At 50.5% G+C, this 15,704-nt stretch overlaps 1 protein-coding gene across 1 annotated transcript; it reads right to left on the reverse strand.

The window, feature by feature from the left end:
• Positions 1–386: 386 nt before the first annotated feature.
• Positions 387–1,214, reverse strand: LOC112304946 (superkiller complex protein 8-like). Its single transcript, XM_024560608.2, has 2 exons — positions 1,176–1,214; positions 387–896 (listed from the first exon to the last, which is right to left on the reverse strand). Exons 1-2 carry the CDS (start codon positions 1,212–1,214, stop codon positions 387–389), a joined length of 549 nt encoding a protein of 182 aa, XP_024416376.1.
• Positions 1,215–15,704: the final 14,490 nt, after the last annotated feature.

The raw sequence follows: 15,704 nt of genomic DNA on the forward strand, positions 1-15,704 counted from the left end.
TCTCTGAGGGTGCCTCCCCCAGCTCCTCACTCTCTGCCTGGGCCATCCTGTCTTACCGACCCACCTACCCAAGACTCTCTAGGGGCCAATTTGTGCTGACATCACCTCCTTGGATCTCCACAAGCTATTTCTTCTTTTTTTCCAACAAAATATGAAAAGGTTTATATTGTATCTACAAAATTTATGTTTCTGCCATAATAAATGCTATATTTCTTTGAAACAAGCTGCAAAGATAAGGAACATTATATTCAATCTGTACATTCTCTCTGCAGCATTAGCGTTGAAGACCTTGACATTTAAATTGGGCAATCATAGGTGTGAATTTCCTGATCATCTCCAACAGGTACAAGTTTTGAAACATTTCTATTGTATTTTACTCCCCAGACCTAATCCTTGTGGTCAAAGAAGGTGTGAACACATGTTCTTGTCCCCACATCCCAGACCTTTACACTTTTGTCAGATGAACTGGAAACAAAGTGAGTGTCGTCAGGACAAAATGCCACATTCAGCACCCAGGACGTGTGGCCACTCAGCGTGCCAGCTAAGTTGGCGTATTGTACATCATAGATCTTGATGTAGCCATCATCTGAGTTAGTGACGAGGAGCTGAGAGTCCAAGGAAAAGGTCAAGGAGTGAATGGGCATAGCATGGCCTTCCGGCATATGCAGCAGTTTTCCAGTTGCAATATCGAAAATATTGATGATTCTATCTATGGCTCCACTGGCCAGAAACTTCCCATCAGGACTGTATGCAATACTAAGAATGAATTTTCCTCTTGTGTCCAAAGAATATTCCTTTTTCCCACTTTCCACACCAAAAATGTTCACTTTCCCCGCATGAGTCCCTGTGGCCTGATACTGGGAATCAGGAGAAAAGGCCAAACTCCAGGCATCCACAGGTCCTGCATCTATAAACTTGATCTGTTTGCCATTTTCCAAGTCTCAGAGATGAATGTGAGCATCGAGAGAACTGGATGCAGTGATGGGCAGGGTGTGGCTGATGTCCACAGACACCACGCCCAGCTGGTGCCCCTCCAGACTGCACTGCAGGTCCAGCCTCTCATCATGCCATTTCCAGACCTTCACCAGGTCATCCAGGGACCCCATGACCACTGTCTCAGAGTTTTCTTTCTTGTTTGTCCCCCAGGCTACTGACCAAATGGCATCATTATGGGCTTGTTCTTGTTTGAAGAGGATACTGTACTGGTTGGTCATTTCCTTAGCCAAGGATGAAGGGCTGAAGGCCAGACAGCTTGCTTCTCTGCCCCCTCGCGCAGCACAGGCGCACATCTGATGCACTTGGCACAACTGCAATGCACAGTGATCCCCACAAGCTATTTCTATTGACATGGCCTAGAATCCAGATCTGGCTCACACTGTGCCTGTGGTTGGCTGAGCCCCCAGTCTGCTTCCCACGTGAGCTGTGCTCTGGGGCCTCAAGATACTGCTTGGCAAGTCTTCCCTCAGCTTTCCTTGCTCAAGAAACTACCATTGTATTAAAGACCTAAACTTAAGAGCTAAAATCATAAAGCTCTTAGAAGAAAACATTGGGGAAAACCTTCATGTCATTAAATTTGGCAACAATTCCATGTAAATGACATCAAAAGCACAGGCAACAAAAGACAAAATAGATAAATGGGATTTCATCCAAATTAAGAACTTTTGTGCATAAAAGACATTTACTAAGAAAGCAAGAAGACAACCTACAGAATGGGAAAAAAAATATTTGCAAATCACATCTCGGATAAGGGGTTGGTATCCAGAACATTTAATGAGCACCTACAACTCAAAAAAAAATTCAAACTGAATAGACATTTCTCCAAAGAAGACATACAAATGGCCAATAAACACATGAAAAGATGAGTGACATCATTACTCCTTAGGGGAATGTAAATTAAAACCACAATGAGACACTACTTCACATCTACTAGGATGGCTACTTTAAAAATAACAAGTGTTGGTGAGAATACAGAGAAATTAAAATCCTTATGCAGTGTTGGTGGGAATGAAAATGGAGTAGTCACTGCAGAAAACAGTACAGCAGTTCTTCAAAAAATTAAGCCAAGAGTTACCATATGACCCAGCAATTCTACTCCTAGGTGTTCACCCAAAGGAGCTGAAAGTGGGGACTTGAACACATATCTGTACACACTGTTTACAGCAGCATGATTCACAGTAGCTAAAATGTGCAAATGTATCCTTCGACGGATGGATGGTTAAACACAATGTGGCCCGTCCAGACAATGGAATGTGATTCAGCCTTAAGAAGAATGGAGTTCTGACACATGATCCAGCACGAATAAACCTTAACAACATGTAAAGGGAAATAAGCCAGACACAATGGACAATTACTGTATGATTCCACTCACAGGAGGTCCCTAGAGGAGTCAGATCCATAGAGACAGAAAGTAGAGGGTGGGAGCCAGGGACTGGGAGAGGGGAAGGGGGTGCTAGTGTTCAATGGGGACAGTGTCAGTTCAGGAAGATGAGAAAGTTCTGGAGATGGTTGGTGGGTGGGGTTGGTTGCACAACATCATGGATGTGTGTGTGTTTTCTTAATTCATTGAATTTAGAGAGAGAGAAGAAGGGAAAGAGAGAGGCCTCAATTCTTGTTGTTCCACTTATTTATGCATTCACTGGTCGATTCTTCTATGTGCCCTGACAGGGGATAAACCCACAACCTTGGTGAGTGGGGACAATGCTCTAAGGAATCTGAGCTACACGGTCAAGGCTGAATGTGCTTAATGACCCTGAACCAGACCACTTGAAAATGATATGTTATGTAACTTTAGCACAATTAGAAAAAACAAGAACCTGCCATGGCTCCCTCTTCCCTGCCTCACTGAATCTAAACTCCCTGGCCTGGGCAGCTAGCCTGGGCACTCGCCTCCCTTCTAGCACACCTCAGAACTGACCCCTATGGGTCCTCCACTGCACACTATGCCTCAACTCCTCCCAGGCCTCCCAAATCCACCAGCCCAGCCCTGAGGACTCACAGAGCTGCTGCATTTCCATACCCTCCTCCCTGCAGAGAATCAGCGTGCAACTAAGTGGGGGCTTGTCTGGGCAGGAGAGAAGAGACAGGAACAACTAAGCAGGTCTTGGGGCAGGAAGCTGAGACAGGAAACCATCCTCAGTGTACTTCAAGGAGCTCCACCCCATGCGGGCCACAGTGTAGCTCCAGCGGCCAGAGGTGTGTGAGGCCAGAGGGGCAGGAGGCTGACCTTCTAAGACCTGGGAAAGGCCCAAGGTCAAGGTGTCCCAGAAACAGGTATTTCCTCTGCATCCTCAGTTTTGTCCCAGCTTCCCCATCTCTCTGGCCTAACAATGACAGCAGCCATCATAACAACCACGTTGCAGGGCAGGTGGGCCCAGGGGAAGCCAACCCCGCACTGCCCCACTTCCCCATGCCTTGCTAGACTGGGCCCATCAGGGAACACAGGGGCAAGGCCTGGAGTGACCAAGTCCCCAGGGTCCCCACAATCAGAGGTGCTGGGAGAGGCGAGAGGGGTGAACAAAAGGAGATGGAGTATGAAGGGGGTGAGGCTGATGTACTGGAGCCTCCACAGAAGGGGGCTGGGCAAAGAGGCCCTGGCAGCTGGAGTAGGGGAAGCCAGGCCAGCATTTTGTGTTTACTTTAGAAAGAGCGGGGACAATCTGCAGCCTCCTACTGTGACCCTGGACTGGGCCCTGGGGGGTTCAGATGTTTCTCTCCTGAGCTAATTGCTGGGCCTTGTCCCAGGGGACTCCACAACCTTCCCAGAAAACATGCCTCTCCCTACCCCCAGAACCCTCAGAGATCAAGGGACACTATGGGTTCAGGAATTTCACCTTAGCCCCTTAGCCCCTTTATCCCCTCTAGCCCAGACCCAGCTCTGCTTGGGCTGACCCCATCCAGCCTTGTCCTGAGCTCCTAATTTGGTGGCCCAGCATTTGCAGCCCCACTGGGCCACCCCAGAGCAAGCTGTGAGACACCCACCTTGTTCTCAGTACCCAGGTCCTGGGAAGAGGAGGCGGAAGAGAGCTTTGATGCTCAGCCAGAAGTCTGTGCCTGAAATTCCACCACTCAAGTTTCCCCTTTGGGTTAAGGCAGTGTTTCCTTTATCTGTTCCAGAAACCCCTAGTGCCCCACAAATGCTTCAGAGGAGAACACGTCAGGGGGGTGGATAAGTTCTGGAAAGCCGCATAGAGCATGTTAAGGGCTCTGAGAAGACCTGCACAGAACCACACCATTCTTTGCTTAACCCCCACACTTGGCCACGATTTCAGGGAAATACTCTGATCACCCAAGGCCCTAGTGAAACGCCCACTGTTAACCCCAGAGCCCAGAGGGCGTGGGGCAGTCACGCTGCTGAGGGACCTCTGGCCTCACTCAGAGACCAGAATGTCTCCAAGGCACTGGAAGGGGACTCAGCCCCCACGGCCACCACGTTGGTCCTCACTCTAGCTCTTGGCCCTCCAACCACACCCACTGTTCCCTGCTAAGCCTCAGATTTCTCTAGACACCTTTCCCCCGCGCCTCAGTCCTATGCCCATCCCCAGAGCTATCACCTCATGAGCCCACCCAAGGCCACGTGGTTACTTTACAAAGACAATAACAAGTTAGCCTTTCATGTATGTTCCTGACACCAGAAGGGCAGAGAGGTGCGAGGTGGAATCATGAATCACAGCATGGCAGTAGTATGATCCTAGGACAGCCAGTTAAACTCTCCAGACCTCATCTGGGAAACAGGGCCAGGGAAGGCATCGCCTCTGGGTGGCTGTGTGGATTCTGCAAGATCCGGAATCCAGGGCCTGGCTTGCTCTTGCCCTCCTCTGCCCACTGCCCCCCACCTCCCTTAGGGTAAAACCCCAAGTCCTCCCCTTGCCCACAAGGCCCTGCACAACCTGCCCCATCCCTTCTCCATCCTCACCGCCCTCTCCCTCCCTCACTCTCAGCTTTCCAGCCACTCAGGCCTCTTTAGGACACTGGAACAAATCAGGCCCAGCCAGCCTCAGGGCCTTTGCTCTTGCTGGTCCCCCTGCGCTTCCTCCAAATCTCCCTCACTTCCAGTCTCTGTTCAAATGCAACTTCCTCCAAGAGGCCCTCCACAACCTTCCTCTTTAAAATACCCCCCTGGACTGGGTGAATTAGGGTCTCCCCCAAAATTCTTGTCTACCTGGAAGCTGTAAATGAGACCTTATTTGGAAAAAGAGTCTTGGCAGATGTGATCACATTAAGATGAGGTTCTACTGGCTTAAAGTGGGCCCTGAATCCAATATGGCTGGTGTCCTCATAGGGGAGGGAAGTTAGGGAAGGGACACAGACACACAAGAAGGCCATGTGACCACAGAGGCGGAGACTGGAGTGGTGCACCTATGAACCAAGGAACGCATTGCTCACCAGCCACCACCAGAAGCTAGAAAGAGTCTGAGAAGGACCTTCCCCAGAGCCCGAGAGGGAGCGCAGCCCTGCCGACACCTGACCCTGTACTTCTGTCCAGCTGGACTGTGAGAGAAGGCATGTCTGCTGCTTTAGGCCCCCAGTTTGTCACATTTTGTTAGGACAACCTTGGGGACTCACACCCCAGCCCAGCTTTTCATCTCATTTCAGCACTCATCACCACCTGAGACACCCACGAGTGATCCTCATTATTCATGGATCCCAAAATTGCAAATACGCTTTCTCACTAACATGTGTCTGCAACTCCAAAATCAATACTGTGGGACTTCCGGGGTTGTACGCAGATGCACGTGGAGTGCTGGGTACACGTCCCCAGCTTAGGCTCACGCAGCGACGCTCTGCCTCCTTCAGCTCCTGTGCTGTAAACCTGGGTCCCTTCCACAGTCTATAGTGCCACACTGCTCCCATTTCTGTGCTTTTGTTAGTGATGTCACTGTTGTCAACAGTCCCATGTATAGTGCTGAAGCTCTGCTTGGCATTCCTGAGCACAGGAAGGCTGGGGGCACCTTACAGAGAAAACATGTGTGTCAGACAAGCTTGGTTCAGGCCTCAGCCATGCTGCTGTTGGCCATCAATTCAGTGCTAATGAATCAACAATGTATATTAAATGAGGCATCTTTCAACCAAAACACATACAATGCCAAGTGATGTTTTTTTGTTTTTTTTTTAATATTTCATTTATTTATTTTTAGACAGAGGGGAAAGGAGGGAGAAAGAGAGGGAGAGAAACATCAGTGTTTGGTTGCCTCTCACATGCCCCCCACCAGAGAACACGCAGCCCAGGCATGTGCTCCAACTGGGAACTGAACCAGCAACCCTTTTTTCACAGGTCAGCGCTCAATCCACTGCGCCACACCAGCTGGGCGCAAAGTGATGTATTGATCAGGTGATAAAAGAGCCATGACCACAGGAACCTAACCCTGGATCCCTCCTAGGAGCAGTGACACGGTATCCACCAATTCAGTGTTGGTGAGGACCTCGAATAACAAGAATCAACTGTGCGTGTATTAAAAAATAAGGGGACTCATCCAGTCCAGAAGCCAAATGCACCAGAGAGGCCACCAGGCTCATGGCCTCTAGTTCTGATATGGGGAAGACCACAAGGAGGTGGCAGGCTGGCCAGCTGGGGGCCACACAGTCTGAGGGATGATCACACTCATGGTCCTAGGGTGTGTCCAGCTTCAGCAGGAAGGCCCACTCAGCTGCTCAGACACCCTATCACACACTGTGTGTGATCTCAGACGGCACACTAGTCCAGCTGAGCCTCTGGGTCCCTGTCTGCTAAGGGCTGTCACCAGGAGAGCCAGTTGGGTAGGAGGTAAAACATTCACTGATGCTGGTCTCACCAGGCGTTTTCCAGTATGGAGCCTCTTCCTTCATTGGAGCACAAACAAGCTGTTGCATTGGCTTCCACTGTCTTAAAGGAAGGCTGTCTCAGAAAAAGAAAAAACAAGTCGGGATGCTGAAAGAATCAACAGCACAAGTTGAGAGGGACACCACTCATTCCAGTAGATGCCAGCAGTACAGACAAAAGATGACCTGGGACAGGTGGGGTGGATCTCACCCAACCAGTTTGGCCTCCACCCAAGGACACTGGGCAGTATGCCAACGGTTTTGGTCAACAGAATTGGGGGATGTTACTGGCATCTGGTGGGTAGAGGCTGGAGATACTGCTCAGCACCTAAGAATGCACAGGACAGTCCCCCCACAACCAAGAAGTATCGGACCCAAAGTGCCAGTGCTGCTGAGGGCGAGAAGCCCTGTACCAGTCCCTGTGGGCAAGCTCAGGCCCCTCCACTATCATCACCAATGCCATCATCAATTACATCAATTGTGCACTTACTAGGTACCAGGTCCTGTTCTAAGGGCTTGATACACATTGACCATTTTATCCTCATAGTGATCTTTTTGTAAAAAGGTTACTATTATTATTGTCCTCCTTTTCAGAAAGGTTAAGTCACTAGCCCAAGGTCACACAGCTCATAAATGGCAAAGCCAGATTCCAACCCAGGCTGCCTGGGTGCTGATCATTCTTTCTTCTCTTAACAAATCTCTGGGGGTGGGGAGAGACACCCTGAATCCACTGGGATTATGGACCCCCCACTGCAGCTGAATGAGGGCTCAGAATAGAGGGTAAAGTGGGTTATTATACATCTAATTCTATTTCTTGTACGGCCTTCCTGCAGGAGTACCCAGTTAGCCTAGTGCTTACAAAGGGCATCCTCCAGCCATGGATAAGCTGAGCGCTGCCTGTTCTGGTGTAGAAGTGATCCTGCTTGGCTATGGGATGGCTGGGGCCTGGGCAAGGGTTGAGCATGGCTGGTTATTCTAGGAGAGTTCTGAAATCAGGGGACAGTGCAGAGAGAGATACATACTGCCACCTCCACCCTTGTCACTAATAACAAGGACAACAGTCCACACTAATTGAGCCCTTACTGTGAGCCAGATCCTATCCTTAATCCCCTACATTCTTAACTCAGTCCTCCCAAGAGCCCTTTGTCATTGGTACTACCTGTCATCCCCATCTTGCAGATGAGGAAACTGCAAGGTCACGCCACCTGCCTTAGGCAAGGAACTAGGGGGTGTGATTCAAGCCCCCACTCTTACTTACCCCAGGGTTTGTCCACCTCCATACAGTTTGCATGTGGGGCCAGAATACTGTTTCTAATGGGGCAGTCCCTGTGCACCACAGGATGCTGAGCAGCATCCCTGGCCTGTGCCAATAGCATCCTCCCCAAGCTGTGACAACCCCAGATGTCTCCGGACATTGCCAGACTTGCCCTGGAGGGAAGAACTGCCCTGGTTGAGGACCACTGCCTTAATCCTGCCCATTGGGATGAACAGGAAGTGACCAGCATGGAGAGGCCTGGCAGCTGCAACCTCAGAACAGTCTGCAGCCAAAAACAAAAGCCAGTAATAATGACCAGTGGTATGCAATATGGCTCTACAGCATCTGTTACATGCCCAGCACCCCAGGTCTAGTCCTTCATCTTATCTTCACAAGGAACCCCTGCCTAGAGAAATGGGGACTGGCACGGAGAGGTGGAGAGACCTGCCCAAGGTCACACAGCTGGTGAGTGGCAGAGCCAGGACTTGAACCCAGGCTGCCTGACCCCCAGAGTCTACACTTAGCTACCACATGTGCCTTTCTGGCCAGTGGCCCTGCCAGGGCTGCACAGGTAAGGCTGTCAGGCAAGAAATGGAAAAAGACCCTCAAAATTTGCAGAAGAGCCTTCACAGGCACCAAGTGAGGACCCTCCATCCCAGGAGTCTCAGACCTTAACAATGGCTCGGCCAGGTTTCATTTAAAGCACCTACTGTGTGCTCCATGTCTTTGCTAGGAACAGAGTACTGAAGCTAGTCTTGAGCTGTCTGCCTTCCCACCAAGCCTGCCTGCGGTGCCATTCCCAGCCTCTCAGGCAGCTGAGCACCTAGTAAGTGCCAACGTTGGCATTTGCATTTCATGGACACACAAAATGAGGCTCAGAGAGGCCATGCCACTTTCCAGAGAAACACAGCAGCTAAGCCAGAGTCAGGAGTTCTCCCATTAACCTCTGCAGCCCCCACACCCGGGGCCCTTCCCAGGGTCACCTGCACTTTGCTTACCATGCCCCCAGCCCCACTGGACCAGCCCTGTATGCACAGGGTCTAAGGACCAGAACACACATTTGCTCTCTCTCGAGGTTTCTCTGCTCCCTCGGCCAGGGACAAAACCCTGATGGGGCTCAGCAGGAGGCCAGGGGCTGGGTGTCCACCAGGCTCTTGGTTTGCCCTGGACACTGCCCCTCGGGTGATCCTCTGGGGTGGAAGCCAACCTCTCAGGTGTTCACCAGGCCTGCTTCCTTCTCAGGTTGGACTCCCCACGCTCCTGGTCCCTCCTAGTCTTCCCCAGCAGCCCCTGGCCCCCTCAGTAAGACCAGTGCCCCCACCCAGGAGAAGGCAGCACATCTGGATGACTGCTGTGTGGGCAAGATGGCTGTCCAGGCACACAGGCCACCTGGGGGTCTCTGGTCCCCAAAGCCAACAGAGAGCCATTTAAGAATGGAGAATCAGAACCCAAGAAGCCAACTTGGCCTTGCTGAGGCAAGGCCCACAGCCTGAGGGCCCCTCACCCCCCACACACATATACACAGGCAAGAGGAGGTCACAGCACACTGGAGTTTCTCACTCAGGCATGAAGGGAGTGTTTATTCACACTCTGCCAAGTGCCCAAACACCTCTGGGGTGGCCATGGGCTGGGACAGGAGCAGAAGGCTGAGGACCACCACTCACCTGGTGTGCTAGGAGCAGCATGGAAGTCCAGGTAAGGCAGGTAACGCACACTAGGGGTGGCAGAGGGGGCTGGCTGAGCCATGTCTGCCCCGACAGCAGAGGCAAAACTGAGGCCAGCCCTCAGACCATCACTCTAAGATCGAGAGGAATGTTCCCAGCCCTGACTGGTGTGGTTCAGTGGATTGAGTGCCAGCCTGCAAACCAAAGGGCTACGGATTCAATTCCCAATCAGGGAACATGTCTGGATTGTGGGCCAGGTCCCCAGCTGGTGGCATGAGAGAGGCAACTGATCAACGTATCTTTCACATATGAATGTTTCTCTCCTTCTCCTTCTCCCTCCCTTCCCCTCTCTCTAAAAGTAAATAAATTTTTTTTTAAATGTGATGTTCCCAACAGCAAGCCCCAGTGCTAGGGAGGGTGAGAGTGGGGCCTGTGGGTGCTAGGATAGGAGGTGTGTTGGGAGTAAGAGGGGGAATTCTGGGCTCATGGAAGACTGAGGGGGCAGGTAGAAAGGTTGTGTTGCATTTGCCAGGTGGAGTTTGTTTTTTTGTCGTGTTTTGTTTTGCCTCTACTTTACTGGGATATGACTGGAGTCTAATGTGGTGTAAGTTTAAGATGTACAATGTAGTAATTTGAAACATGCATATATTGTGAAATGACGGCTACTGCAGCATCGGCTTACACCTCTGTCACCTCCCATAATTACCGGTTCTTTTTGTGGTGAGAACATTGAAGATCTATTCTCTTAGCAACTTTCTTTTTTTTTAATATATTTATTGATTATGCTATTACAGTTGTCCCATTTCCCCCCCTTCACTCTACTCCATCCTGCCCACCCCCCCCCACATTCCCCCCCTATAGTTCATGTCCATGGGTCATACTTATAAGTTCTTTGGCTTCTACATTTCCTACACTATTCTTACCCTCCCCCTGTCTATTTTCTACATACCATTTATGCTACTTATTCTCTGTACCTTTCCCCCCTCTCTCCCCCTCCCACTCCCCTATTGATAACCCTCCATGTGATCTCCATTTCTGTGGTTCTGTTCCTGTTCTAGTTGTTTGCTGAGTTTGCTTTTGTTTTGGTTTTAGGTGTGGTTGTTAATAACTGTGAGTTTGCTGTCATTTTTACTGTTCATATTTTTTACCTTCTTTTTCTTAGATAAGTCCCTTTAACATTTCATATAATAAGGGCTTGGTGACGATGAACTCCTTTAACTTGACCTTATCTGAGAAACACTTTATCTGCCCTTCCATTCTAAATGATAGCTTTGCTGGGTACAGTAATCTTGGATGTAGGTCCTTGCCTTTCATGACTTCAAATACTTCTTGCCAGCCCCTTCTTGCCTGTAAGGTCTCTTTGGAGAAACCAGCTGACAGTCTTATGGGAACCCCTTTGTAGGTAACTGTGTCCTTTTCTCTTGCTGCTTCTAGGATTCTCTCCTTCTGTTTCATCTTGGATAATGTAATTATGATGTGCCTTGGTGTGTTCCTCCTTGGGTCCAGCTTCTTCGGGACTCTGAGCTTCCTGGACGTCCATTTCCTTTGCCAGACTGGGGAAGTTCTCCTTCATTATTTGTTCAAATAAGTTTTCAATTTTTTGTTCTCCTTCTTCTCCTTGGTACCCCTATAATTCGGATGTTGGAACATTTAAAGATGTCCTGGAGGTTCCTAAGCCTCTCCTCATTTTTTTGAATTCTTGTTTCTTCATTCTTTTTTGGTTGGATGTTTCTTTTTTCCTTCTGGTCCACGCCATTGATTTGTGTCCCAGTTTCCTTCCCATCACTATTGGTTCCCTGTACACTTTCCTTTGTTTCTCTTAGCATAGTCTTCATTTTTTCATCTAATTTGCAACCAAATTCAACCAATTCTGTGAACATCCTGATTACCAGTGTTTTGAACTGTGCATCTGGTAGGTTGGCTATCTCTTCCTCGCTTAGTTGTATTTTTTCTGGAGCTTTGATCTGTTCTTTCATTTGGGCTTTTTTTTTTTTTTTTTTTTTTTTTTGCTGGCACCCCTGTTACGTAAAGGGGTGGAGCCTTAGGTGTTCACCGGGGCAGGGTAACACTGGTCGCTGCACTGTGACCCTGTATTTGGGGGAGGGCCAAGAGGGAGCAATGGCGCTTGCTCCACTCTGCCAGATTTCAGTCACTCCCTCCGCTATCCATAATCAAACTGGGCCCCTCTAGTGCTGATTCCCGAGTGGGTGGGCTTGTGCACGCTCTAGGCCCCTGTGGGTCTCTCCAACGAACTCTCCTGTGAGGATGGGAGTTTCTCCCGCTGCTGCCTCAACCCCCACAGGTGTTTTCAATCAGAGGTTTGAGGCTTTATTTCCCCCGTGCTGGAGCCCTGGGTTGCGTGGTCTGTTTCACTCCCCAGGCATTCCTCCTGGTTTATCTATGCATGAATGTGGGGCCACAGGGTCTGCCAGCCACCAGCTTGTGGGGTCTGCTAGCTGCAGCCTGGCCTTCCCCGTTCCACAATCGGCCACCTCACTGGGTCCGCCAGCCGCCGCCTTGCCTCGAGTCCTCTCTGCCCCGGCTGCCCTTCTCCGCTCCTCCTAGCAGTCTGGATGAATGTTTCTTCTTTATTTCCTTGGTCGTCAGACTTCCACACAGTTCGATTTTCTGTCAGTTCTGGTTGGTTTTTGTTTTTAAATTGTTGTCCTTCTTTTGGTTGTGCAAGGAGCCACAGTGTGTCTACCTATGCCTCCATCTTGGCTGGAAGCCCTATTCTTTTAGCAACTTTCAGGCACACAATACAGTGTTATTATTATTATTAGCTATGACCGCCACACTGTACGTTGGGGCCTCAGGACTTACTCATAACTGGAAATTTGTACCCATTGACCACCATCTCCCCAATTCTCCCTCCCCCAAGTCCTGGCAACCACCAATCTACTTAGATTCCACATGTAAGTGAGATCATATAGTATTTGTCTTTCTCTGTCTGACTTGCCAGCAGGGAGGAGTTTGAGTAAATACTAGCTCCAGACAGAGGGGGAATCCCAAAGGGAACTGACTGCACACCCTCCACTCTCTCACTTCCTGGGCTCAGCCCTAGGCCTGAAACTGTCTTCCTCACCTCTTCAAATGCCCAACTCGTATTCATCTTTCAGATGCCCTATTAAATGTGACTTCCTCTAGGAAGCCTTCCCTGACTCCCAAGCTGGGACAGGTAGGGCTTTTAGTCAGTTTCACTTGACCTTTAGCATGTGCGATTCATCTCAACATTTAAAGAGGCACCAGCCCCAGGGCTGCAGGCAGCATCCAACAGGTGGACTGGAGCTGGGGGCTGCAGCTTCTGAGAAAGCCCCTACCCTCCATGCAGGGATCCCAGGGCCCCTAGAGCACAGGTGGCAAACACAAGGCCCACAGGCCAATTGGGCCCTCCACCTTGTTCTATCCAGCCCAGCAGCTTGTTTCTACCCGGCAGCGGCACCTAGATCCTTGCCCCTAGTTAAGGAGTAGTTACATTTATACAGTCCTGAAATTACATTCGGGCCTTTGAAGGCAACCGTGAGGCTGATGTGGTCCCATGTGGTCCCATTTTCACAGAGTGAAAATGAGTTTGACACCCCTGCCCTAGAGGATTCCTTCCCACCCTGCAGGGTCTTCAGCCTCCAAGCTCATCTGCCTTCCCCTTGGTAGTCATATAACCTGTGACTTTAATCTTGGTTCTTTTCTAATTCTGACACTGCTGACTGAGCAGCCTTGAGCAAGTGACTCGGTTTTCTCACTTGAGAAATGAGTGTGGTGTCTACTTCCTAGGGCTGATGTAAATTTAAAACAGGACTCGAAGCCAGTGCTCCCTCATCTTAGTCATAACGGTTATATTCTTATTTTCCCAGTTCCCACAGTCCAAGGACAACAATGGTTGCGCCCTCCTGTGGCAGCGTCTGAGTACTGCATCCCTCCAGGCGCAACACACTACAGCACTCCAGATGGAAAGGTTTCAAGTTACCAAAAAAAAGAGTTTTTAGTCATTCCAAAGTGGTTTAAGTCAAAAGAGAACCTACTGGCCCCAGAAGCCTTGAACTTATTGTGCCCTCATCCCCACTGTCTCCTTCTTAACATTCAAACTCCAATGTCAATGCCACCTCCACAGGGAGCCTTTCCCTGGTTCTCTTTATTCAACACAGCACCAGCTGCGTGCTCCAGACCCTGTCCTAGGAACCAGGGATACCATTGTGGACCACGCAGCTGAAGACTGCCTCCCTCAGAGCTAACATTTCAGAGAGGGAGACAGAGAAGCTACAAACATAAGTTAAGTGTTCCACAGAGCATGTCAGGTGGTTATTCATGCTAAAATTAAAGTAAACCAGGGAATGAAAGAGAAGGCTTGTGGGGTGTAATCTTGAAGTGTGGAGTGGGTGGGAAGGCCTCACTGAATGCACATTGTTTGCATTCAGACTTGAAGAATGAAATGAAGTGGGCCCTGGGTATATCAGACATAAGGAATAGCAAGTGCAAAGGTCCCAAGGCCAGCCATGACCTACAGGGGTGGAGAGAATTGTTGTTCCTGGATTTGTCCCTAGTACCTAAACCAGCACCTGACACCAAAGAGTGTCCAGTAATAAGACTGCATACATGAAGCCCAGCTATGGGCTTCAGGGACAGCTTGCTCAGGGCTGAAATGATGACCTTGGGACCATGAGCCTCCTCCATCTGGTGGCTTCATTCTTACAAGAGGTTGTCTAAGATGAGGACTCAGCTTCAAATGCTACTGAAGATCCAAAAGCCCTGATCTGCCCATCCCCCCCACACCCCCAGTCAATGGTGAGCCCAAGACTAGGAAGGTAGCAGTGGCTTAGGGCCTGTCTCATGCCCACCCAGACCACACCCAGCAGGGAGAGGGAGAGCCCAAGGGACTTCTGGGGCTGTGGCATTGGGGGAGGGCCTGTTTAGAAGAGGTTTACAACTGGGAAGTGGCAGAGCCTGGAGTCCTGGCTCAAAGCAGCCTGAAATTCCCAGGGCTGTACGGTGGCCACCTATCACCAGACTAAAGGTTAGTGGCCAGAGCAGCCACTGGGCTGAACGTGGGAGCTTCTAGCCTCAGGGCAAACAGAATGCAAAGGCAGCCACCTCTTGGATGGAGAAAAAGGCCCATGGAAGGCAGGTGGGGCAAGCTCCCAGTAGGCCTGCAGGTAATGGAGGGGCCTCTGGCAGAGGCCAGAGCTGCCTTCCTGAACCTGTTCTTCTTAGGGACTCAAGAGGCCCTGGGAGCAGTGGGAAGAGAACACCCTGCTCCTCTAGTCTGGCCTAGGACAAGGATGGGGTAGAGGTGAAGCCACAAGCCAGTGGGAGCTCCAGAAGGAGATTGGTATTGATGTTGTACCTGCTGTATGCAAGAGCCCTGGCCTGTCACTCCCAGTTCAGGACAAACAAATGTTTGCTATTGAATGAACCCCACCCCTGGGAGTTCCATAAAGGCTCCCACCACCAGGGATGAGGCAATGAAGACTAAGAGAAGGCCAAGGGCAAGGCCAGGCTCTGCCTAGCTCCCTGGGCACCAGGCCTGGAGCCTGGAATTGTGAAGTCTGGGAGTCACCCCCTGCCCCCTGCTGAAGAACCAGGTCCTGGCCAGGCACCTGGAAGGCCCTGGGGCAGCTGGTCACGTGGGGTTCCAATCTCACCCCTTCCAACTGCCCAGCTCACCGCCTCCCCCTTCATGCATTAGCTCCACATCTTTTTAGCACCGACCAGGGTTGGCCCCTGCCCCCCTCTCTGTCCTCAGTTTCCGTTTCTGCAAATCGGACCAGCCAGGCCCAAAGCAGGTCCAATCCCCAGAGAGGAGCTCTGGGAGGGCAGAGCAAGCTGAGATGGACGCAGCTGCCCCGGGCATCACGCCTGGCACACGGGAAGCGCCCAATAAGTGCCTGTTTGAGGGAGGACTAGCTCTCAATAAATAACAGCTGTTGTCGATGCCGTTGATGCTGGCCAGGCGCGGGCTCTCCCTTCCCCCCGCCTCCACCTCCTCCCATTTCTTT

Source organism: Desmodus rotundus, chromosome 9, assembly GCF_022682495.2.
Source record: "Desmodus rotundus isolate HL8 chromosome 9, HLdesRot8A.1, whole genome shotgun sequence".
NCBI classification, from domain to species: domain Eukaryota; kingdom Metazoa; phylum Chordata; class Mammalia; order Chiroptera; family Phyllostomidae; genus Desmodus; species Desmodus rotundus.